At 37.0% G+C, this 26810-nt stretch overlaps 1 protein-coding gene across 3 annotated transcripts; it reads left to right on the forward strand.

Moving 5' to 3' along the window:
• Positions 1 to 580: 580 nt before the first annotated feature.
• wdr27 (WD repeat domain 27) lies at positions 581 to 24950 on the forward strand. 3 transcript variants are annotated; one of them, XM_077613268.1, is made up of 24 exons: positions 581 to 899; positions 1726 to 1867; positions 2006 to 2130; positions 2231 to 2344; positions 2426 to 2477; positions 2553 to 2623; positions 2706 to 2793; positions 2880 to 2976; positions 3207 to 3292; positions 3782 to 3846; positions 4464 to 4576; positions 4855 to 4925; positions 7461 to 7530; positions 7808 to 7873; positions 7963 to 8066; positions 8179 to 8268; positions 8777 to 8898; positions 9607 to 9740; positions 9988 to 10085; positions 10295 to 10416; positions 11989 to 12086; positions 15735 to 15837; positions 17333 to 17431; positions 23625 to 24950. In XM_077613268.1, exons 1-24 carry the CDS (start codon positions 762 to 764, stop codon positions 23691 to 23693), a joined length of 2337 nt encoding a protein of 778 aa, XP_077469394.1. In that variant the 5' UTR covers positions 581 to 761; the 3' UTR covers positions 23694 to 24950. The 3 variants fall into 3 exon arrangements, with proteins under 3 accessions (XP_077469394.1, XP_077469395.1, XP_077469396.1); XM_077613269.1 differs by lacking the exon at positions 7808 to 7873; XM_077613270.1 differs by lacking the exons at positions 9988 to 10085; positions 11989 to 12086; positions 15735 to 15837; positions 17333 to 17431; positions 23625 to 24950 and having other exon boundaries at positions 10100 to 10351.
• The last annotated feature ends 1860 nt before the right edge of the window (positions 24951 to 26810 follow it).

A 26810-nucleotide genomic window follows, 5' to 3' on the forward strand; every position in this document is an offset into this window, starting at 1 on the left:
TCAGTCATGCTTCAAAGACCATTTGAACGTCGACTCATTCATCCAATTACAGTGGAGTACAAGGGCAGACGACACCTAGCGACCTGACGCACGATTGTCGTCATATCCGGTTGTTCACTTATGACTACATTACCCGAAGTTCCAATTAATGCACGTCCTTTTCGTGAACTTTCTATTCCTAAGCTTTTTACATAAACCGACTTAACAACAACTGGATTTTGGTTTTGAAATTTGAAACCAGTTATTTATTAAATAATTAAAAATAATTAAACAAAATACTAGTTAGTTAGTATATCCCACTGATGATCAGAATAACATCAGGAACATGGTCTGATGAAACTCATTTTTATTCGTCAATGTGCTTGCCTAGATTATTTTATATTGTTTGATTATTTCAAAATATTGTTTAACATTAGGCCGGATACATTTCGCAAGTAATCTGAACGCTGCGGAACAGGAAGTAACAATGAATTTTGACTGCCACTTGGTGGTCAAAGATAGATGGTTAAAAACACCAAAGAAAGATATATCACTTTGAAGCAAATTTCTGCCCCGCTGACATCAAAGTCAAAGAGAGTAAGACATCCCTAATAAACAATTTTTAATCACGCAAACCCATTGGTCTCTTAGCAACCGCTAGCGCTTGTCCACAAGAGATGTTGTAAAGGCGTGTAGAACACGTTAAATTTGAACAAAACGTTTCATATTTCATTTATTTCAAACGAAAGTAATTAGTAGAAGCTGAATAAGTGACAAGGAAGATGATAATTGAACGATTCAAATTGGACTGTGATAGACTTGTGTCGCAACAACAGTTGGCTTGTTGTTCTTCTTACATTGGAATTCCAGTGCGTGGCCAAGATATTCTCATTCATGCTAATGTGGACTTTTGGCAGGAGGTTTGTTAACCCAATGTGTGCATTTTTGTGGCGTAAAAAAATGAACTTGAATATATCACAAATGAAATATATTTATTAGTATTTTCATTGCTTGTAACGACTTTCATTGACCAGAATTAAGTTTTGTAATATATTTTTATTATATGATTAAATTGCAGGTAGGTTTGAGGCACCGATATGAAGGACTACTAAGAAAAATCATTTGAAACGTTGTAAACATTTTAATGCAGATCCAGTTATATTTATTTACATTTGGAATATGGCCATGTAGCGATCCTTAAAGGGACAGTCTGAGGGAATTCAACGTTATTAAATGAATTACTTGGGTCAAAATAAAAGTGTTGTTAATTAACCTGGCAAATATGAAATATTAAAATTAAAATTATATATAATTATCAGGTTTCAGAAGCTTTTGACGTGTCTACCAACTGAGCAAATCATGCTAGGTGTACGTATATGAATACTTTGAAGTTTGAACTATTCCTCAGTTATTCATGGATAGCTTACAAAGAGATTTGGAAGCTAAGGATGAACAAATATGTATCGATCCTCACGGCCGAGGTCCTTATTTTTTTCCAATGCTCTCCCAATAAGTAACGCTAGAAATTCAGCGGCCCCTTGGCAGAAATGGAGCTTACCACAATGCATTGAATGGCAGCAGCTTCTGCTAGAAATCATCATAATGACTACACTGTCACTTTAATTTTAAAATATGTATTGAGTTGTGACATTCTTTTCTGACGCTGCCATCTACAGGTGTGTTATGTATAAATAAATAAAAATCAGGTTCATTTTTTTGTGTTAAGTGTTTTTAATGACTCTACAGGCCTTGGTCCTCACTGGCCATCATGGTGACATTACCTCAATGACTTTTGGAAATCGGGACTCACCTGTCCTCCTCTGTTCTGCATCTGATGATTATGTTATTATCTGGAATCTGGAAGTGTGCCAGAGAAGAGTGAGCCAAGGTACGAAAAGAGGCATTTGCTCAGTGTAGTTTCATGTAATCTAGAAATCTAACGACAAGCGCAATGCATTCATTTGCATTGTTGATCGCTTGTATTGCTTTATAATGGCCTTATGTACCTACTTGGATTTGACCACAGGAAACATTGCAACTGGAACAGTCATTGGAACCTTGCTCGGTAAAGTGGCCCATCTTTCCTTCTGTCTATCTGATGATAGAGTTGCAGCATGTGCTGGAGCCACTACATATATTCTCAGTTCACAGGTACTTTGACATCAAATACAGTTTAAGGTTTTGAAGACTAATTTAATTTAATTGTTGATACACATGCTAATAAGTCAATTATGAATGTTTCACACATGAGGAAAAGCAAACAATTTCGACATTGACTGGCCATTTGGGACCTGTAACATCAGCAGAGTTTTGTCCGTGGAATGAAAACATTGTTGTCACGACATCAGAGGACCGAACATTCAAGGTACGGAGTTAAGCAGTTCGAAAAATTTATTATTTTATGTTAGATGTTGGAGGGATAGAACTGGACCAAACTGTTTTTCAGGTTTGGGATCTAAATACTGCAGCAGTTTTATACCAATCTTTTGTACTATCAGGTATGTCATTTAATATAATCAAATAAAATGAACCAATCTTATTTTTTGTGTATTTACTCAATCTTTTGTTTAAAGCTTGTCCCCTCCTCGGTGCCCTTTTCATCGAGGAAAATGTGCAGATAGTCATTGGCTCCTCTGACGGACAGGTTGTTGATTTGACTGCAGTAAAATGACTTTCACAAAAAGTAATTTCAAACCGTGGGTGAACAACTATCTTCTCTGCTTTAGGTTTGGTGCTTTTCTCTACTCACTGACTTTTCATGTCAGCTTGTGACCAAAATAGACCTCCACAAGAGTGAACAAAGACATCAAGCAGGTGACAACCTAGACACGGGGTACACGTTGCTTCTACTAGTTCGAGGAGGCTATTTACTCTATTACTGTTTTCAATCATTCTTATAGGAGGGGCAGAAAAGTCACCTGAAGTGGATATTTTAAAACCTGTTCTAAAAATGGCTTTCTTTGGCACATGTAATGATGACACTAATGGAGAGAAAGGGTACATTGAAAAACTTTACATATCTATTATTTTTGTCTAATAAAACTACAATAAATATATAGCCACCACCAGAGCAATGATAATGAATAGTGGAATATATTCCCGTTGGCCTATTTTTCATAATAATTAAATGTCTACTTTTCTAGCCAACATTCTCCTTCATGTCATTAGTTCTATCAGAGATTTGATTTTCTTTCCATCTAACTGTTTTCTTGCTTTTTTCGGGACAGGTGTTGGTTATATGTTGGATGCACTGATGGTCTTTATGTAGTCAATCTGGCTACATCAGAGCTGGTAACAGTTTTACATTTAACAGGTATGTTTCTTATAGTGCTCCTTTTGCAATTACAGTAACAATAAATAATTATTATTTTTATAACAGGCTGGAATCCTGTGAGATTGGCTTTCACGTTGTAGTCATGGATAGTGTATACAATATATACAATATCATTTTAAGCCATTTCTCGGATTTGCGCGGATAAATCACAAAGGAATTTTGTAGATATGCGTCTACAAATATATATCAATTAATTGCTGAATTATAGTTAGGAGTTAGCCAATAGATGGTAGCCTTTTGTCCGTTAAGAATTTGCCAGTAGGTGGCATGCGCAGACAGCACATGTACTTATTGGTGCCTGTGTTCTTGCAGTTGAGTTCAGCCTTCAGCCTGTAATTGCACATACATGCTTGTTTATTTAATAAGATAAAATTGTAAAAAGTGGAAAATGATAATGGTAAACTTCCAGGTATTTTATCTTAACAAAATGAAATGAGGCCATTGTGACTGTATTCTAACCGATTCTAGATAACCCGGATTTAAGCATCACAATGGCTGGGTCTTGGGTCTTCTGTAAAAAGGGCATCAAGTCTGTGAGTATATGTTAAATAAAAGAAACCTCTCCATGTTTTGAAATGTAATCATTCTTCACATGTGTATTAGAAATGCAGTAGCCTGAGAGGTTTGATTAATACATTTGTTTTGGTGTGGCACATTTGTCTGAGTTTTTTTGTAGGCAGAGAGGAATTAATTTCTACTTTTTGTTTTTCTGCATGCGAATGGCTCTCTAAATATGTAAACTGCACTCTGCATGTCTACTAAATAATTTTACCTCTACACAGATAGATTGAGTCAGTTACTTCTTTTACCATGCCACAAATTGCTTTGAGTCAGACCGTATTAGGGAAAAAATGTGCTTCCTGTCACATAAAACTTTACTACTTCACCTATTAAACTAAATAAGGGATATTTTTACAAAGTTTTGTCTGATACATTCGAATGTGTTAATGGCCTTGCAATTAAAAATGGCATTTCAGAATACTTATGGACTTTTAGCAATGGCATTTATGTGTTTGTATTTGAATTATTGTTTGATTCTTTCCACAGTAAAGCATGTTCTTAAAGTTCTAAAAAATAAATTTGCAATAGATACATGTTAAAATATTAACAGATGATCAGCATTGACAGGATTTGAATTCTTGTCACACAGAAGCTGTTTTTAGTAAGTTCTTTGTTTACACCGTGTGTGGGCCTCTTGGAGTTCTGTTTGGATGACGCAGAGAAAATCCAAACTGGAAGTCAAAGCTTTTCAATATTTCCAAGGTAATTCTGAATATCAGTAAGCAATGTAATTTTACATTTTATGTACAATGTAAACACATACAGTATATATAGTGGAATATAAAGCAGTGAGTTGATAACCGTATTCATACAATATGGAAAATCATAAAGTACAAGCAGCGGTCATGATTGCTGCCTCCGAATTGGATTTTTTGAGTCAACATCGTTATGGTTAAGCGACTAATAATCCGGGAATGGAAAAGTTTATTATCATTCCAGTATGCCAGTAACTCATCGGGTCATGCTTCCCTTGATTCCAGTTCCTCTCCACTGCTGGAATCTCCTCTGAATGCTGAGTTGAAAAAGGAGTTCAATCATTTGAAGAAAAAAGGTCAGACTATATTTTTATTCATTTGTTTTTTTATGCTTACAAAATAATTGCCTGTTGTTAAAAATGTGTATCACAATTAAACCCTTACATATGGGCTTCAAACTCATCTTGCTGGTACACAGGCTTATAGCAATACAATTTTTTTGGTCATTGCTGTGACCATTGTGTACCACACTTTTTCAGCAGTCTATAATAGACACCCCACATGTTGCGTTACAGCTAGTTTTATTAATTATGTTGCAAGTGTGAGCAATGTTCCCTCTAATTTTTTGTTTGTCTGGGCAGAAAGACAACCTCCCTGAGCACACTGAGTACCAGTGTGAGCAACATCATCATTGCTCGCTATGGGCACACACCAGTATCACACCTGCCATAAGCATGTGCATGTCTACTACACATAAATGATTTAGTAATAATAAAATGTAATGATTAATAGCTATGAATGGGCGGCCCGGCGGATGAGTGGTTTGCGCGTCGGCCTCACAGCTCTGGGGTCCTGGGTTCAAATCCAGGTCGGTCCACCTGTGTTGAATTTGCATATTCTCCTTGGGCCTGCGTGGGTTTTCTCTGAGTACTCCGTTTTCCTCCCACATCCCAAAAAGATGCATTGTAGGCTGATTGGACACTCTAAAATTGCCCCTAGGTATGGGTCTGAGTGTGCATGGCTGTCCGTCTCCTTGTGCCCTGCGATCGGCTGGCCACCGATACAGGGTGTCCCCCGCCCCTAGCCCAAAGTCAGCAGGGATAGGCTCCAGCACCCCCTACGAGTGATAAAGTGGATAAAGCGGTTCAGAAAATGAATGAAAAAATATCTATGAATAAAACATCTTCATAAATGCCATTAGAATATGCACAAATCCGACTTAAATTTTACCTTATTTTACACATCTGTCCTTCTCACTTCTCATTCTCGTTCAAATGACTTTTCTGCTGAACGTGTGACTTGAGATAGTCAAGTTTCCATTTATATGCAATATTTTTCCATGATTTTGCTTTGATTTATTTAAAAAGGGATAGCACATACAGAGCTACTGCCACTGGCTCCCGCGTGAACGGCGCCGTCATGGGAAAAAATAAAAAAATATTTTTTTATTTTATTTTGTGCGCTCCATATGATTGCTGTGCGCGGAGAAGACGAGAGTAGTGCGCAATTGCGCACGCACGCAGCTTAGAGGGAACATTGAGTGTGAGTGAAGTGCAGAACTATAGAAGATAAAAATAATTGATGTTGTTGTTCATGAAGTTCATTATAATGTAAATTTTATAAGCTTCTGGCAGTTTTTTTGCTTGATAACATACATTTTGCTACTTAAATTCATATTTAACAAATGGTTTTGAATGTTAAATATATATTTCACAAGTGTGTAGGGAAAGTTCTAAAGAAAAACAAAGCAATTGCTGTTTACCTCAGGTTGAAATTACATTAATTGGTGGTTTGTGCAAAGTCTGTTCCACAAAACCCTCCCCATCGTAAGCCTACATGAGAAAATGGAAAACACAATTTCCTTCGCACAGTAGCGGGATCATAATGAGCTCTTTAACTCCCTTACATTTCAGCACTTTCAGCATTTCAACAAGTACTTGAAACATAATAGCACACATGAAAACATTGCTTTCAATAACTGGGTGTTGATTATCCAAGAGGGGTTAGTTTGTACACCCATTTGTGACCCGGGTGTACAATCACTAGGCTTAATTCTATTCTCTAGTTGGTCTCCTTGGTATTTATGTTGCTCTCCTGGAAAGGTGGTGGATAAGGTCAACATTATCCTGACTCCCCACAGCTGCATTGAGGGGAGATGATGAGCCACACAGTGGAGATGGGGTCGAGACGCACTCCACAACTGCTATGTCAGACCTAAAGCCACAAGCATTTACTGACTAATGCAGCCTTAATCACACTGTGTTATTAAGTAGTACTATATCTGTAGAACTTAAATGCATCCAAGCAGAAACCTCTCAGGCTCTTGGAAAAGAAAACATTATTCTATTGTATATTCCAGAGCAAGTCTGAAGGAGCTTATTTCACCACTATGGCGTAAATCTGATGGCCGGGGTGACTCATAACATTAGAAGTCTAAAGTTTGGATCAGCAATTAATTCATAATTTTGTTGAAAAACTTTGTCGGAAAACTCACAGAAAAACGTCACCACGCCACTGTTGTTCATTTACAATTATATTATAGAATATTTGGGATTTTTAAACATTATACACAGTGTCTGTTGAAAGACAGTTGAAAGGGTTTTGTCCATTTTGTACATTCAGAAATGTGCTTTTAGAAAAAGGCTTAGTGTTTAACAACATTCAACTAAATGATAAATAGAATTCAACTCAAATTGAGTCAACAACCCTGTTCCTCCGTAGAGCTATAAGTAGTTTCTTTGGGATGACCCTTTTCAATTGTGTCATTTGATACTTGTTATGTGTATAATGTATTCTATGTAATGACGTGAATTATGTTAATACATCTTCTTTAAAAAAATGACAGGGGAGGAAACAGGAAAAAAAACTTTGTTTTGTTTTGTTTTCCATAGGTAGCATCAAGGAACAGCCCCTAGTCTTCAATTCAAAGGTGAAATCATCTGGATATACAAGCTCCCCAAGGTAGCGGAGTAAAGATTAATAATAATAAATGTATGCTTTTATGTTGAAATCAAGCTGAATTACTTTGACTTACTTGGTGATGGTGGAATCAGACTTTTGTGCTTTGTGCCAGCCAGCACTCCAAAATGTTCTCAATTCAACCTCAAGCAAGTTTATTGTTGTAATTTAGCTACATTTGTATTTAGGTTTATTCATCAATCATTTTTAAACACCTCACAAAATGTTCTTTAACCAACCCTTGTCAAAATGGTTTCATTAAATTTCTGGTTTACCGTAGAAAACTTCAAATCTCACACCGAACAAATGCTCAGAAAGGTCAATCCTCTAGGAAAACCCAAAAGAAGTATGCGCCTTATTTAATTATTAAATACCATACATCTATGCTATAATATAGTAATGATTGACTTTTCTCTAATTTTAATGATCAATTAGGGGCTTACTCCTCAAAGACTACCCAGAAGACATAGAAGCACCTACAGTTCTTCGTGTTCATCTAAGTGTTACAAACAAGCCCGTCTATTGCGTCCAATATTCAGGTAAGGATTAAAGCCTATAATGTAAACTACACATTCTAATGTTTCGAGATTTTTAAAAGCTATATGTTATTTTTCACAACAATTAATCATTGTCTTTTTAAATCCGTTTTAGGTGATGGAAAGCAAATCCTATGTGGTCTTGGTGACAACTCTGTGTTGTTGTACAAGTCTTCCCTTACAGGCAATCCTGTTGTTTATACAGGTATACATGAAATAATTGATCAAATTGTGTAGTTTTACATAAGAATCATCTCATTGTTTCTTTTTTTCTTTTCTTTTTCCAAACTTACCTTGAAAAACTGCTCACATTCTTTTGTAGTTCATCAAATATCCTTTCATTACGTTGAAATCATTTGAAGAGACAGGGAGGATATATTATACAATGATTTATTAAAAGAGAAGTATGAGAAATCTTTAGGCTATTTTCAATAACTTTGAAATGGATCTTTGGCTTGAGATGAATCACCTAGTTTTATTCAGACTCCAAACTATAAATGTCAAACTTGAAGATAAGGATTTTTTTCTCCCACATATGCTTAGTGTTATTTATTTTAAGTGAGAGTGAGGTAGTACATTTGAGAAATATCCTGAAAGCATCAAAAGAGGGCAGCACATACACAACAATCCATTTCAGATGTTTAAGGGTAGCAGTAATCCCCTCAATCCATATTTTTTATTCATCTAATTCTAAAGGCTTTCTTTGTTTTAAGGACATGACAAGCCAGTGAACAGTGTGAGCTGGAGCCTCAACAGACAGACCTGGTTAAGTGCATCACATGACCAGACATTACGACTTTGGTCTCAAGACCTCCCAGAGCCGGTTATTATCATGGTAAATGTCATAATCCAACCTGACAACGATACCTTTGGTCTTATAATTCCTATCAATTGACTACCCTTGACCTGACCACTAACATGCAATTTGCATATTTATGTCAAAAAGGCTCACTACAGGCAATTCATAATTCACATGAAAAGTAATTCAGACTGAAATAGGAACCCAGCTCTCCGTTTTTTTTTCATGAGGAAGATTTTTTTCTCTACTTAGCATGTTGTAAAAAAAAAGATGACAAATTAAAGTTAAAATTAATAATAATTTGTCAAATAAAGTCTTCTGTAGTTATGGTCAAATCAAGAAATCCAATGCAGGATATTAACCAAACAAACATTCAACGTTTTTTGCAACGTGTCGGACTATAAAATCCCATGACTGTCTTTTACTATTTTAAAGTGCATAAAGTATTACTCTACACTCCTACTTTTTGCATAGAGAACTAAGAAATTCGATTTTTGAAGACAAAAACAATTACATTTAGTTACCAAGGCAAAAAAAAAACGTAAATCCTTTCTGTTTCATTTACAGTGATTAAACGATACCTCCTCATGTGTCTCATGAGTATTGATGGATGGATAGATTCCCCTTTTTTGTTTTTTTAACTACACTGTCACATTGTCCTCACATTTCAATGTATTACACACATGGCATGTACTGGTTAATATATTTAGGATTATGACTATGTTGTATATTGTTTTCTTTCAGGGTAAAAAAATGTTCCCTAAACATATCAAAGCTGCCCAGTTTTATTATCTGGACAAGTTTGTGCTTGTGGCATCTGGAGACTCCCTGCAGTTGTATTTGTATCATCTGGATGTCACTCATGATGATATCAAGAGGTAATGTGGTATTTGGTGGTCTTGTATATATTTTATTTGAATATTATAGAATGAATATTGTCAGTTATGCTTTTAGAAACCCTATAATGTGCCATTGTGATTTATAGTAATGACATAAGGTAATATTTTATTTGGATTTTCCATTATTGAAGACTGGTTAAAAACAACAACCGAACCAGAAATACCAGTGTAAAGTGTTAATTTCAATTTAAACACTATAAAAAGTTGTAAAATATTTTTTCCCCAGGTATCAGCAGCGAAGTTTTGTCAAATTGTCAAGCTGCTTTTCAACAACATCAGGAACACATATTACAGACCTTTCTGCTATTAATGATTTCTTTTCCTGTATCCTTTCATAGGATGATAGAAAGTGTAGACTCAAGTGTTTTGAGGGTAATGTCTTTCTTCTCTGACATGCACAAGCAAAGTGAAACCAGTAAAAGAACACACACTTTTTTCTTTTTTTTAAGTCTTCTAACCAATTTTCCTTAAATTCAACTTAATTTTGTGCTTTACTTTCCACCATGATAGTTCCCATAACTTTCCTGATGCAGACATTGTTCTGGCATGTGCTTCCAATCGTTCCATTCAAGTGTTTGACATGAACATCGGCAAAGTTGCTGCAGAACTGCCTGATGCTCACAACAAAGCCATCCACTGCATCACACAAAACAAGGTGATCAACGTTGCTCACCCTATTTTAAAGGTTTTGGTACTTTGCAATTTCACTACCCTGGATTATTGTATTATTTTTTGTGATTGTAAATTTTAAACAGCAAGACACCCCCAAAAAAACCTCGGAAAACAAATGTCAAGATCAAACCCACCCGAAAGAAAAATAATTTGTTTTGGCATCAAGTGAGAGAGTTCCATCTTCTCATGAAGGGTAAACTCTTTGGCAGAGTTATGATGTTGCATAAGATCTTTGAGTGTTACGGCAGTTACGTAAGTAGCACATTATTTGCCAGGCAGCAAACGTGTTAGCTAATGTGCAACTCGGTGGCTAAAACTTGTCATGGTCAATATCATTTAGCATTATGTTTGAACCCTTGTTTTTGGGGGATTATAAACACCAAATGAGATAGGAGGACGGGATTCGATACAAGTTAATGGCCTTAGTACAACACTGTTCCATGATCCAATTTGAGTTTCTGCTACCATGCTGCCTCATGTCTTGAACCAGTGTGGGCCCAAATTGCTATTGTCTTGCAAGTAGACATCTTGGGCCTGCATTCACAGCCATTACGATTATGAATACCTCTTCTTGAAGACTTTATTGATTTATATGACAAATTTCAACTGGCAAAGTCTACTAATGATTTATACTCAATGAAGCAAACATTTTACACACAACAGTGAATCATTTCCCTTAAAAAGTAATGGTGCGACATTTATATTGATCATTCCTAAGACCAAATAGCTTGTGTGGATCAAACAGTGAGTATGTGCTGTACTGAGTGACCTCTATGCTACCAAAATCCCTCACAAACAGCTGACGTCATGCCTCGATCTCACAGGTGTCTCGCTGTGGTTACGCCACCTACTGTGCTCGCTCATTGTTGACTCAGTTTTTTTCAGCTGAGCCGTTGCGTCAATATGTGCCCAAAGGCCTGAAGAGTGAGCAGGGGTTATTACAGGAGAATAACAAAGAGATAACCCCAGCATGGACACGTAGTCGATTTTCTTTTGCCATCAATCTCCAGAACGGCAGCATGGGAAGCAACGTTTCAATCTTGAAGTTTCCATCTCCTCCTCAGTAAAAACTCACCTGGAACTCATCAGACCAAAACAGTGCAGGACTTCTCGGAAAACTGTACTGGAAATGCCCTCTCAGACTCCCGTTCTCACACTCTTTCTGGAAATTTAAACAGAAAGCCTCTCCTTCTATTTTACACTCACTCATGTAGAATCTGATAAGTCGGTAAGGATGTCGTGGAATCCGGCTATGTGTGCTGGGGAAAGCATATATACAACTGACTGCTATCTCACTGTGGTGGATCAAGAATGGAAAACAAATTGTTGAAAAGAAAACATCTCACATTCCATCTTCACTACCATTGGCTTCAATTCTACCTCCTCGTGCACTCTTGTGCGAAGTGGAATGAAAAAGTTGGAATCCGTTTGCTTATACAGGCTATATTGCAAAAGTATTTTCCAGTACTTGATATTCTAAGAAGCTAAGTTGCAAAGTATTTGAGTCATGCGTGTCCTGACGAGGCATTTTTGTCTATTTGCCTATATTGCATAGGGCTCAATGTTCAGCACACAAGCTCCAGACTTGTATAACCTCTTCCTCACGAGTGCAGTCACGGATGGTGTGAAGATGTGGGACCTTCGCACACTTCGGTTAGTGTAAAGATTCATTGTTGTTGAAATAATTATATTTTATTTGGTTTTCCCCAAGTCAGACAATTGCAGCACAATTCACTACATACAGTAAGCACAAATTGAAATGTTAACACAAAAACCTATTAAAGTCCTGATCAGAAATACACTAAATCTATTTATACTTTTGAACTCTTGGTTTGAAAGGACAAGAGTTTTTTAGTTGGCATATTCTTCATTCAGATTTCTTAGTTTTAGTATTTTATTTGAACCCTCTGAGATTAAACATACTGCACATTTATAATGCAGTGAAAGTTTGGTCTTAGATTATTTTTTTTTTAAATTTTATTTTCTCCCGACGATGTTGTTTTAATTCTGTTAAAATTCTATAGGTAGCAAAGCACTAGCACGTCAGAGGATTATTAGGGGCGGCTTGCTGATAGTACTTTTTTTCATGATTTCTACAATATAGTGTGAGATTTTATCTCATATCAATGTTTTTTATTGGCCAAATGAATGGTTCATCAAAAGTTCAAATTAGACCATGTAACTGTATTGCATTGCATCTGCTCCCTAAGCCAAACTTGTCCATATTTACTTCACTGATGTTTTCTTAAGGCTATGTAGTTGTTCGTCATAAAATCCCCTGGGTCCTCTTTGCATTATTTCCTTACTTTTCCAATTAAAAAGCGCTTGATTTTCCACCATCAAATCTCACTAAACATTAAAGCGATCTCTCACGATTATTTTCCAACAACACATTTTCCCAGAAAATTATGATTCATCATTATTGAATAATTCATTTGAATACTAACCAATTTTAAAAGTTTCAGCAATCTCCATAGTTATTTTTGACGTGGTTTAAGAAAAAAAGTTACTCACTGCATCAGTTACGGTTAAATAAAATATTGCCAGTTAAAACACATCAATCACAGAATGATTAGCCAATGGAAAAGTTTTACCTACAGTATTTGCTTAAGTGGTGACTGTTTTTTGGATAGCCAGTGTTTGTATAAATATTGTTAGAAGCCATCTCCAATCAAAAGTTCAGCACTGAAATGGCAGATTACTCCTGTCTGACTGAATACTCGGGTGCATAAAATAACCCCCACTTAAAGAGCATTAGACCTTCCAGTTCGCTCTCCTACTCGTCACTCACAAACTGAACAGTCAACACTCATGCAACACCATGACAGGAGGATGTGTTAAGCATCTCCTACTTTTTTCCAAACATTGATCAACATTGTGACCTAGAAAACCAAGGCAGTGTTTATATAAGTTTAAATGTCTGTTTGTCAGTGTAGTTTTTTTCTTCTTTTCGAAATGTGATCCATTCAACATTCCAATATTAATAATATGATTATATTACTGTACAGAACTGCGTCAGCTTTTACACCTCATATGTAGAGACTAAGTGTGCTATATCCTCTTAACAAACGGCAAAGCTATTCAATGAGGTCAAAGAAACGACGTATTCTGAAATGCAATTTTAATCCCAGCAGTATTCCTCCTGTTTTCCCCATTTCACTGAGTTTTACTAGCTGCCAATTACTTGATGTGTTGTCACTGCTATAATATGTCACTTTACTTCCCATTTTTATCTTCACGCATCTGTTTTCGCTATTTACGTTTTGTAACTGGGTCGCAGTGCTGGGAAATACCTTTCTCTAACTGGGCTTGACCTCATGCCAGCATATGTTAGTTGACGGTGCGATTTGATGTTCCCTGCGAGATCTCCGAAGTGATGTTTTTTCAGTTAGTCCTTCTTGCAGCCTTCATTTACTTGACAATAGTGCATTTATGAATGGCTTATTGTTGTGTTTTCAAGTATGGAGTGAGTATAATTGTTAATGATTGACAAGCATTTGCTGCAATAACAGCCATCAATAGTTTACCAATCAATTCATACATTGACCTCTTTTTTGGTATGCCATTGAAATCTAAAACCGTGAAATTCTGTGCCCAGAGAAATGGCGTGTTATTCCAGGTTTGGTAATGAGTAAAACTGCAATTTTCTTCATCAAAATGTAACTGCAGTCCACTCGTCCACTAAATCACCAGCTTGGCACCAGTACACCAATATAATCTAGATTCAGACCAGTCCACCTAATGTCAAAACCTGTCATTGTCACATGGAGGCCTGGTTCTATTATCTAACTGATTTTGGGCAAGACACCTTCCTCGAGTGAAAAGATTTGATTTTGTTGTGTTAACTGTCTTAAAACAGGTTCAATATAGGTATTGGTGCAAATGCAGCACGAGTACGTCATCTCTAGTTTACTCATGGGCCACATTCCTGCAATTCTCATCCTTTTTTTACTACCAATTCATATTGAATGATATTTAACATAATTGGCTGGGGTCACAGTTATTGTGACTTCAGCCAATTATGTTAAATATCATTCAATATGAATTGGGAGTAAAAAAAAGGATGAAAAGGAAAAAAAGGATGATAATCTGCCTTAGAATTGACCTCTTTCAAAAAGCAGTCATAATAATTCAGCACTATTATCTTCAAATAGTTATTATTGATCCCTTTAAAATTATGCATGATATTGTCTTCATCTTCCGACAAGTTCTGCTTCTTCATCCAATTAAAAAATCAAAAAGATCTGACCTACTTTCAGATTTGTTCGATGACTACAGCATGAATGTAAACCCATGTTCGCATCAGATCCAGTTAAGGCGTAGATTTGCCAAAATTTCAGTTCATGTACAGACGCCTTTGCTCAGTGAGCTGTCAGAGGTATTGTAAAGACATTTCATGCAGTTGCAAAGCAAATCAAACAACTCAGCATGTGGCAAAAAGTGCCCATTTTTCATCCGCTACCTCTTCTTTCCTGTGTTTTACTTTAGCCGCGGCCAACTTTATTCAGCCCCACAGATTTGTATTTCTTGAAGAGTTAAGAAAATATTGGCCAAAGTAGTAGTTATCTTTTTAGCAGATTTTGGACATGACTGCCGTGGTCTTTAAATTCCTCTATGTAATTTAATGTACAGTGCAAAAGTGTGACGTGTCAAGATGGGCGGCCCGGTGGTGCGAGTGATTAGCGCGTCGGCCTCAGAGCTCTGTGGTCTTGGGTTCAAATCCAGGTCACGTCCACCTGTGTGGAGTTTGCATGTTCTCCATGGGCCTGCGTGGGTTTCCTTCGGGTACTCTGGTTTCCTCCCACATTCCAAAAACATGCATGGTAGGCTGATTGGACACTCTAAATTGCCCCTAGGTATGGGTGTGAGTGTGCATGGTAGTCCGTCTCCTTGTGCCCTGCGTTCGGCTGGCCACCGATTCAGGGTCTCCCCCGCCTCTGGCCCGGAGTCAGCTGGGATAGGCTCCAGCACCCCCTGTGACCCTCGTAAGGATAAAACAGTTCAGAAAATGAGAAGAGATTTATTTATGATCACTTAAAATTATCAGTAGTGATCGGTGGACCACTTGTATACTAAGATGGGAAGGCAACCAGGATTTTGCTTACTTGACATAGTTAGCTGGGTTAGGCCCCAGCACCCTCGTGACTCTTGGGAGGATAAATGGTACGTAAAATGAATGAATAACTTGACTCTGTGGAGAAAGTGGGGTATTGTTTTTTAACCAGGCAATTATTCCCAGCTTTTCTTTGTTTTTGTATCATTCTCATGAATTACTCACGTTTGAATGCAATTTGTCCACAGGTGTGTACGGCGGTATGAAAACCATGTAAACCGCTGCCATTCGTGCTCATCTGCCATTTCACCATGTGGTCGATTCGTTGCGTGTGGCTCAGAGGACAAATGTGTAAGTTGTAGATACAGAATTTTTTTCGTGTAGCCTTCAACGTGATGATTTAATTTTGAACGAAAATAAGCGTACAAAGCAAGGGAAAAAGGAGACCACAGAGTGCCTTTAAATGAAGTCATTGTAGTTTCTAGATGAACAAGTTGAATTAGAGAGCAATTAAGACTTGTGTCATCAGTGTGGTTTTGATTTTCACAACTTATAATTTAATCGATGATGGGATCGGAATTATGGCACAACTGATGAGAATCATCGAAACATTACTTTCTCCCAATTCATTCATTTTTATAGTAGGACGAAAAAAACATTTGCGGTGGAAACTGTAGCCTACTTTTCTTACTAATAGTAATTTAGAATCAGGATTTGTTAAAAGGAAAACATGTTACCTTTAGCAGTCTATGGTACGTAATAGGTTGAAAAGTTTTCCATAATTATTTTTTTTTGCTTTTGTTCCATTTTATTTGTATAGTCATACTTAATTATGGTGATACATCATTTTCTCTTCATTTTTCCATATTAATTTTTTTTCACAGATTTGCTGTGAAAAAAAAATCAAGGATTCTATTGCTTCACGAAGAACCATTTGGGGATCCATTGTGAATACTGAGGTTTTTTTTTGCACTTGACTTGCCTTGACTCAGACTTTTTTTAATTGGAATCAGACCTTTTTCCAAAGTCCAACTCAACATGAAATAGTGTTGCTAAATTGCTTTTCCAGACAGTGACTTTTACTTGACTTCAAAGTGTCTTGGAAAATGTCCTGCTTTTCCTTATGCTGTTTGTGTGGATAAAAAGCATTGGAAGGAAATACTAGGCATTTACTGAAATTTATTAGCAAAATCCAAAGGTTCAAGAATGCTGCGAGTCGGTGTTCCGTGTTAGAGACACTCTACAACGATTAGTTATTCATACTTCTTGCATGAATATTATACTTACCTTTATCTCATCTCATCTCATTTTCTGAACCGCTTTATCCTCATTAGGGTTGCAGGGGGGCTGGAGCCAATCCCGTCTGTCTCCAGGCCAGAGGCGGGGGACACCCTGAATGGGTAACAGCCGATTGCAGGGCACAAGGAGACGGACAACCATGCACACTCACACCTGTACCTAGGGGCAATTTAGAGTGTCCAATCAGCCTACCATGCATGTTTTTGGAATGTGGAAGGAAACCGGAGTACCCGGAGGAAAACCACGCTGGCCCGGGGAGATCATGGCCCGGTGTCAGCTGGGATAGGCTACAGCAACTCCCACGACCCTAATGAGGATAAAGCGGTTCAGAAAATGAATGAATGAGCTACTGATTTCACAAATCAATCTCTGCTACTCATTGAGTAACACAATACATAATGTAGAGCTTTTGATTTTCTAACAGTTGCTGAGCAAACCAGGTTTGTTTGCAAAATCATAATACAAATTCATATTCTCAATTCTATATTTTCTGTGATCAATAAAGTGCTTAAAATATTAGTGTTTATTTAGCTCATCTTCTTTACAGGCATATGTGTATGACATAAGGAGCAGCAGCTACCTTCACAAGCTCCAAAGACACTCTGAAACTGTGCTCAGTTTGGCCTTTAACCCTGCGACTCCACAGGTGAGATATGAGATGACTCACAGTTCATTAACATTGAAGTGTTCTTACAAATAAATCAAACATTTGTAAACTGCCCAATGCTGTACATTCTGATTGCATGACTAGAACCATGCATTGCTATGTACAGAATTGAGTGGAAACAGTGGGAACAACACGCATTACTCATTACCACAGTTGACTGCACAATAAATGCTGTTTACCGATCATGAAAATGGTTGCCGTTATGGTAACAGTTGTATCAAAATAAGTACCAGTAAACATTACCGCAAAATTAGCATTGACTTAATACTACATTCAGATTCTCTGTAGATAATTTGATCCGTGCAACTGTTCAACGGATCTTTGCGTTCTAGTTGAATTATAGTCAGGTGCACATTGACAATTTTTTGTTCACTGCCATAACTCTTTTAAAACCATCAGTATCTACAATTTAGCGGCAACCCAGTCCATTTGACTACAATGCTAAGAACTATATGCCTGTCTACCAGTTTTATAGTTATGATATAGTGTTTTCATTCTCCTAATTGTCCTAAAAAGCCCTTTTTTCTTTGCAATGTTTGATGCTGCAACAATCATTTTGGCACCTTGCAGTGTCTAGGAGAATGTTTGTGATAATATAGTGGCACATGAAAGGCGGGCTAAACCTGGTGAGCGGTATGCGCCCACTGATCTGCACTTCCTAGGTCAACAGCTTTTGAGTTCCTCAGATTCTTAATTGACAGACATCTTATTTATGTTGCTCTTGCATATGTGCGCACTGATTTTATTAGCTTCACTTCACATAATTTGTCAACATATAGCTATGGGCAAAAGCTTTGAGAATGAGACAATGTTGGTTTATAGAATAATTGTGCCGCTTTTCTGATTCTAGATCTTTTGTCAGATATTAACATGACATGAGTGTCAAACTTTTTTTTATTGATTATTGCATTCAATATCAAACTTTAATAAGAGAGGTTCAATTTTTGTGAAGTCCATGTCAAACCACCCAAGAAAGTGGAGTTGTGTTTTTTTTAGGTACTGGTTAATGAATAAAAAAATACCACAATATCCTCCATGAGCACCTTTTAACCATCTAATAACAATTTGGTGAAAAACAATGTCTGTACCAGTACCACAATTTTCAATCAATTGTTGAATAATGTGGCTCCAGAAGCAATTTGACAGGATGCTTGCAGAGAACAAGGCCCCACTATTGGTATTGCACCATAGACTAACTGAAAGTTGACAGTTTTACAAGGAAATTTTATTTATTGTCTCAGATAATTAATACTAAGTGAATGTGATTTGTTCAAAAAAATGACACAGCAACATGAAAACAATTTGCCCAACCTGTGCTCATCTTCTCGGAAGCCATATCTCTGGGCCAGATGTTGTCCATATTTACTGCTGTGAGAACTCTCCAGTGGACAGCCCAGACAGATAATGCAATGCATATTTTCCACTCATTTACCACTCATGTTTTCCACTAATACTCAAAGGACCATCAAGGCGGTCCTATCCAAGTCGTCAGTTTATTTTGCTGCTTAACGCTTAGAGAGCCCTATATTTTACTCTCATTTATTTTTTCTGTCCTTTAAAGTCTTTCACAAATGAAATATTTCAAATAATACAGTTTTTTGGGGTAAAATCTGTCTTGGATATGAATTCAGAACCAGGAGTGTACAGTACCTTCAAACATGTAACAAAAAGGGTATTGTGCCTGTTGTTTTGGTGCATGCGTTTTTTAGTTTTGCGAGAGAAGGAACTTTCAAAGCAAGACGTGCCTGAAAGTCAATGCACTTTTAATGCTGTGCCTGAACTTGCTTCCTCCTATGGAATTTAAGTCTTTCAGTATCATATATAAAGGCAAGCAAAAATGTTATAGCTGGCCTGAGGCAAATCACCAGTCAGCTCTAAGAAACAGGTTACTGGGTCAACCATTGGAAAGAGGCTCAATTGGGCTGCACTTTATTTGGGTTACTGTGATGGCTGTGTTTTCTAATCCGAAGCTGTTGATAGCGCCTCGTGTTGTTCCAAACCAGAGATGGAAAACATCTTCATCACATTAAAATTCTATACAATATGATGGAAAAGTGTGGAAATCGTTTACATCTGTTTTCACATTTGATGAAATGTCCCAGTTTTTTTCTATGCAATTGGTTCTAATGGCAACGTAGGATTTTGATAAATATCAAATAAAATTAAGATTGGGCTTTTTGTTTTCAGCAAGATTTGATGGTGCCGAGGTTTCGTCTTTTTTAGTTACAAAAAAATTAATTGAATCTATTTTTTCTGTTTTTGGATTGGATTGGATTGGATAACTATATTCATCCCGTATTCGGGAAAATTCATTGTGACTGTAGCAAGAAAAGGCATAGTTATAAGTTAGACAGTACAGTCACAATCACCAAATCAAATCAAATCCAATACAAAAAACAATCCCTAAATGTAGTTCCTTGGATGTTGGGGTATCACCAAGAAAACTGGGCAAGAGTTCCAACTAGAGCCTGTAGTATTCTGTACTTCCGTAATATTCTAGTGTTGTTTGTATGCATAATACCCTTCTAGTTTGGAGAATATCGGCCAACGTCAGACAGAGTGCAACATTTTGCAAATGTTGCAAATGTGTTGCATCCGATTCACGCAAAGGTTTTCTAAAGTGTCAAGCATGAAATGAGATTATGATGATTGAGATGCACGATTGCTCTTAGACATTTCAGTTTTTAAATGCATGCATCTGTGTTCTTTGAAAAAGGAATGGAACGGAAACAGGCATACTATCAAAGTGTTGACTGAATCATTTGATAAAGTGACAATAATTTCATCTGTTGTGCTTCAACAACAGGGGACCTCTTTTGTATAATGATAGCTGCAGGATTGCAGAGCAGTGACCGCTTACTGACACCAGCAAATGTGTCTATCAGCCCCCCCCCCCCCCCCCCCACTACCACTACACACACACACACACACACACACACAGATCTTGGAAGAAGTAGTGAATCATCCCATTGGCTCTTGCCTCCGAGGGTCCACATGTATCATCTTTGCTCTTTCCAGCCTGGAAAAAAATGCAGCTGGCGTCCCACTTGACTTTCTTCACTCTATTATTTCATTTGTGGCCAGTTGGCATTTGAAACTATTCCCACTACTTTTCCTCTTATTTATTTTTTTCAATTTTCTCTTCCTCGGAAGTTCTCCTCTTGATGGTCAGACAGCAAACACTGAGGCGTCTGCTTTAGAATGTCACATCTGAGTGGGAGCCTGAGCTGAGACAGAACTTCTCTAAGAGCAGGAGGCATGTGTTCAATAGAGGCGGTACAATATTAAACAGGAAGCCACAAGGCTCTTGCCATGTGAGCAAAAGTAATGGGACAGCCAACAGGCACTGAAAATTCTGATTAATTGCAGGCCACTTATGCTGGACCAGACCAAGGGCTTAGCTCATGATGAATATTCATCCCAAAGTGAAGTTAAAACTGCATTTTCTGGGGTTCTTCCTAAGCAAGTTGATTTAAGCCTGACTTTTTGAACTTTGCCTAAAATAAGAAATGAAAAACAATGTCAAATGGCATTGGTAGCCTGAAATCCCAAATGATTTGTAAATTTGAAGTGACTGGCAGTTGACTTGGAGCATGACTTGACAATCATTCTGATCATTATGTTCATTTGGGGCAAATCATATCAATAAATGGAAGTATTGCTTTTTGTTTTATGAGATCTTTATCTTTTGATAACCCTATATGGCCAATCGTATCTGATTTTTTTTAGCAATCTGATATTTTTTTCCATGCGGAAAACTGACGTATCTTATAAATGTAGAACAAAGTTATGACAAATTTTATTTGAAATATTGTGGTCTTTTGTTCTGAGGGACCATTAAAGGCTCAGATTTTAATGTGGTGTGAAGTATTTAGTGGTTTGGTCTTAAATTGAGATAGTTTTATTGAAAATTGTACAATACTCAGATAATAGGGGTGCTATGGTTCTTGGGGAAAAAACAACTCAAAAAGATTTTGGGTGTCTTTCAAGCAAGCCACAAAATAAGTAAATATCTTGCATATATAGGTGTATTAAAAAAAATAAAGAGCAACAGAGCAAAAGAATGGAAAAAAAAGTAACAACTAAATTGCTTTGCTTCATATTGTTGGTGTAAGGCCTTAACTTGTTTTTGAAAACTCACCTGCTCCACTATGTACAGCATGTGGTCTAATGTATAGATGCTACAGTACGTCTCATGTCCTTCTGTGATGTAGCACGTGTCTCATAGATGACTTACGGCGCCACTTCCCATCTCTCGTGTGCCTGTTGCTTTCCATCTGTGCAGAACGTCCTGTTATTTTGGTCATAATCTGTGCTCCTCTAAGCGATTATTTCAATCATTTGCGTGAATAGAAAGTTTTCTTCAATCAAAACCTCACATGCTGCACACTTCATTGTGATTTTCTGACATCCATTCATTTTATGTACCACGTATCCTCACAAAAATCGCAAGGAGTGTGGGAGTTTATCCCAGCCACCTATGACAATTTAGTCCAAATTTGGATAGCTCCCATCAGAAAAGTAAAAACACATTTTTTTCCCGACATTGAATCATGTATTGAAGAACCCTTCCCAACGATAACTTAGATTATGTAATATAGATGACATGTCATGCAACTTTTTACTTTGATAAATGGTTTCGAGGGAGACCTCAGGAGAACTATTACAAATGTTGCAACTTCCCATGTCATATGGTAGATCTTGTTCTATAAAACTCTCATAAGGGAAAAACAAATTTCTTAAGTGGGCATAACTGTTAAAAGCTATAAATCAGGCCTTGTCTTGGCTTAATGCATGAGGACTTTTGACCCTGCTGTTAAATCTTTCATACAAGATCAAACATATGCTGTGTTGTTTTTCATTTTCATTTTTTGTACACGTTCAAAATTCAGGGAAGTCACGCAGTTCGTAGCCTAACATGAACCCTTTGTTTAATAGCTAAACGCTGTCAGCTTTGCTTATGTTAACCTCACTGAACTCAGGTCAGATGTCACATTCAGATTTTAACACTATAGTTTTCGCTTCAACGCAGTGAGTATGTCTGAGTCATTTTCTGTTCTCAGTAACGAAGCTGCTCGTTGAACCTTTTAACTCGTTAGAATGTATAGCAGCAGCCCATGGGCACCCCAGACAGTGAAGCGATTCGAGACGAAGGTCACTGAACAGGAGGTCATGGTAAAAAGTCAAAGGTACTCCTCCTCAAACTACAGCTGGTTAATGCAGCTGCTTTGCTCGTAGATGATCTGTGCGCATCAAAAAGCTTTGGAATGTGCAAGAGAAATATGGTGGTCTTATGTTATTTTTAATGTTTTTCATGTCGCTCTGTCTTTCCCCAAACTTTTGTATGTTTCAAAAAGCACTGCAGAATCTATCAAATTTCAGACTTTAACCCTTAATGCATATATTATATTTGTTAAACAATATTTATGTTCACAACCGACCTTAGAAGTGCCACAATGGGGTTAAATGATGTAATGTGTTCGTAATTTGAAATTTAAAAAAAATAGGTAACTTAATAAATTGCAGTTATCACTAGAGTTTGAAGTTAATTTCAGTATTTTAATAAAGCGGAATTCAGACCTTTAAATGTTCATACCGTTTATTCATTTTAGGGCTATTACATAAGTAACAGATCATTTGCATACTTCCCCTAGGAGTTAAAATAAAATAAATAAATTCTGTGTAATATATAATAATGGTATGTAATGCTCACGTCAAACCGCTGTTTTCAATCAGTGCTGAGATGAAAGCTGCTCTGCTGACTGTTAGAAATGAGGTAATTCTTCCTTTTGCAAAGAAATATAGCAGTGATTGCATAAACATGTGCTTGTATGTGTGCTAAATTAACATATTTGTGTGTGTCTGCGTGTGTTTACACGTGTACAAGCTTCTAGGAAAAGGGCATATTTTCAAGTAGTATCTCATTACGATGTAATGTAAGTCACCTAATATCCACATGGAAAATGTTACCACCCCAAATGTTCTGCATTTAAAGCACTTGTTCAATGCACCAATTATTGACCATTAAATAATTCACCAGCATGCATACTCAAAACAGCCTAACCACCATTTTGAATACTTAATGGATGCGGTGCAGGAGTACGGTGTAGGTTTTTCTGTTTTTGTTTTCTGAAATAAAGTTTAATCACATTTTCTGTTGTTTCCCCCATAGCTGCTGACTGGAACTTTGGATGGGAAGATAAGCCTGTTTGATCCCACCAGTGGGCTTCGTGTCTTGTGACACTAGCTCTACTGCACGTAACATCTCCAACATAGCTGTGTTATCGGAAGACACTTCAGCAAAGACCGTAGAAGTCCAACCTGGCTGGTATTTATGTATCAAATGATGATACACTGTATTATCATGTTTGTTTTGTTTAGTCTCCCCTGTGTATATAAAACGTCTAATACCCGATTTACGCCAGAATATTGTGATATTTAAAAAATGAGACTTAGATCATTTAAAACTTTACTCACCATTGAAGTGACATGTACTCTAGTACAATTTTAGGTTTTCTAAACCTTTAATTGTAAAAACATCTTTGAGAGAGGAAATGAAAATCAACAATTGAACTATTCTGATTGTAAAAGTTTGCACATTTTCTCTCATACTGGGTGAATGTTTTTTATGCACAATGTTAAAGCAAAATTTGAACTTTATGGCTATAATGTCAAAAGGTATTAAAACAACGCTGCATAAAAATTCAGTATTACACTTAGGGACTGTTCTTTTGGCTTCTACTAAAACAAACAAAAAAACTTGAGAAAAGACTACTGGAAAATCTTACACCAAATGGGATTAATTAAGGCATTTTAAATGGATTCATCTGCCAGTTTGTTAATTGGTAAATTCTGACCACAGCCACACCCCAGTTGTAAAATGGGTGGGCAGTCTTTCAGTTGCCTGTTTACTTCCCCACAAAAAAATGATGCAAGATATAGGTCACATTTAGAAGGTATGAAATCATTTAAGTCGGTCTCTTTTATGTCACCAATGGTTGTCAAAAATATTCAGCAACATTTCCCCAATTTGTATTTTTCTAAATCCCCAATTTGCTTGACTATTTGAGGTTTTCACTGGCCTCATTTAGTTGTATTATCTTGATATAACATTACTTCAATTAGACATAATTACAGTTACATTAGCCAAAAACAATTCCATCAAGTTGCTCCCGTCCGTTTAGATAGCCACATCGAGCATTTGGACAGGTCAAGGATCAAATTGATGTAGAGCAGATGTAGTGGCGCATGGCTGGCTGTGATCACCACTTAGCTAGCACACAAGGCCCATGACGTCAACTGGGTGCAACCTGTGGGCTGCCAGGCCAACAGATGCTGCTGCTGCTACTACTGCGTGTCACATTGGCCTCTAACTTTTTCTCCCTGCCAAACTAACATGTCACACCTGCTTGCATGGGTTCATAATTTTAGTAAGTTAATGTGCTTCATTGTTACCATGGTTTCTGACTGACATAAATAAAACATTGCCTGATCGTGATATCTTCTTCCCCTCAAACATCATGCAGTGGTTTCAGTCCCATGCAGCCTCAGTACTAAACATCATTTATCCTACTACAGAAACGTCCCTATCAAGCCTTTAAGAGAAAACACATGCAAATACCTATTTCGGGCTGAAGCCAAAACAGTAGCTGTAATCAATAACTTACAATCATGATTTTTAAACTCATCTTGAGAGAAAGACTGAAGGAAAACATTTTGAAAGATAGAACATTACTCAAGTTGCTACTTTTATAGATTCAATCTAGTTATTTAAATCCCAATTCTCAAATGGTTTTAAACATTTACATTAATCATGTGATAAGCAGGGACAAGTTCTGAGAAAAAGTTGACATTTAGAACAATGTCCCTGTTTTAGGCACACTCATCTTTCATTCAAATGCAAGTACTAGTCATCCTGTCCACACAGATGAAAAACACCCACAAGACAAATGCCTTGTTTTCAAGGGTTATGGAGGGCACTGGGCTCTTGGGAACCTTAAGTCCAACAGAAAATTTTTTGGTTACCTTGTCACTCACATAATTTTCTCCCGGCACTTTATTATATCGAGTAGGCAGATGTATTATGCCTTTCTCTATCAAGTGCATTCATTTATTGCACATAACTGGACTCCGATGAACGTGTATGAATGTTCAGAAGGAATCAACAACACCTAAAGTTAACATTGATACATTCATCTTCAGTGCTCCAGGGTAAATTATCTATAGAATATAACTGAAAATTAATACACGAAAATGTTTTAAACACACATTTATACAGCTGAATAGTAATACTAGAAAATGCTAAAAACACACACACATTTACTGTCTTATACTTTACCACTGAGTCCCAATCAATGAGCACTTTCCAGCATTGTCTGCAACAACCTACTTTTTACAACCACTAAACCGCAAGAAAATAAATTAAATAATTTATAGTCATCTTTGTGACCAGCAATCTATTTCATAATGTTAATTTAAGTTAGATAAAGTGTTCATAAGCTAGACTTACTACATTGGATTTGGCCCGTTATCTGATATTGAAGCTAATTATACAGTAATAAGTCATATACTTGTCTCTCTTTGAGAAATCTGCGCTCATCTGCTTCATTGAATATATATGCATAATTAATAGCAAGGCACACAGATGTTGTGCTATTTGAGTTAGCAACCAAAATAAGAGAGTAGGGCTGCCGACAGAATGAGATTTATTGGGTGAGTAGGTCGTTGGTTTGTTTAATACCATATTGTGTGTGTGTGTGCATGTGTCTATGTGGTAATGCCACAAGATGAACTGGCAAAGTTGACTCTGTCCTGTCATAGTGAGCTTTAGTGTTCTTGCCTACAGCAGCAGCTTTCTGCCGAGACAAACAGTCATAAATTGTCTTTGCAGTCATTTATGTGGCCCAATCTTTTCCCCATTTCATTGTGTTGGAATGTGCTCGTGTTAGTGCGTTTTTGCGTGTATTCCTATTCCTCGGTAATAATGATTTTTGTACATGCAGATTCAGGGTCCCCATTCTGATATATACGTTACGTTTTTTTTAAGTCCTAAAGCATTGTCCGTGTGAGGTCAATGTGGGTGCACTTTATGCATTGATGTCAGTATAAAAGAATTAGGGGATGTGTTTATTTTTCCACCACACCCTGACATCCTAACATCTGGTTCGAAGTGTGATCCTGTGCAATAGTTTCATTGCTATAAAAAGTAAACTTGTTTTGCCTCAAATTTCTAAATAATGTGACACAGAAGTGCAATCAATTTCCGATACATATCCACAATATATATTAGGCAGTGAGGCATTAGATCTGTTTGCTACTATTATACTAAGTGGATTTGAATCCCTATCCACCTTTCGTT

This window comes from Stigmatopora argus, chromosome 11 (genome assembly GCF_051989625.1).
Source record: "Stigmatopora argus isolate UIUO_Sarg chromosome 11, RoL_Sarg_1.0, whole genome shotgun sequence".
In the NCBI taxonomy this organism is placed as follows: Eukaryota; Metazoa; Chordata; class Actinopteri; order Syngnathiformes; family Syngnathidae; genus Stigmatopora; species Stigmatopora argus.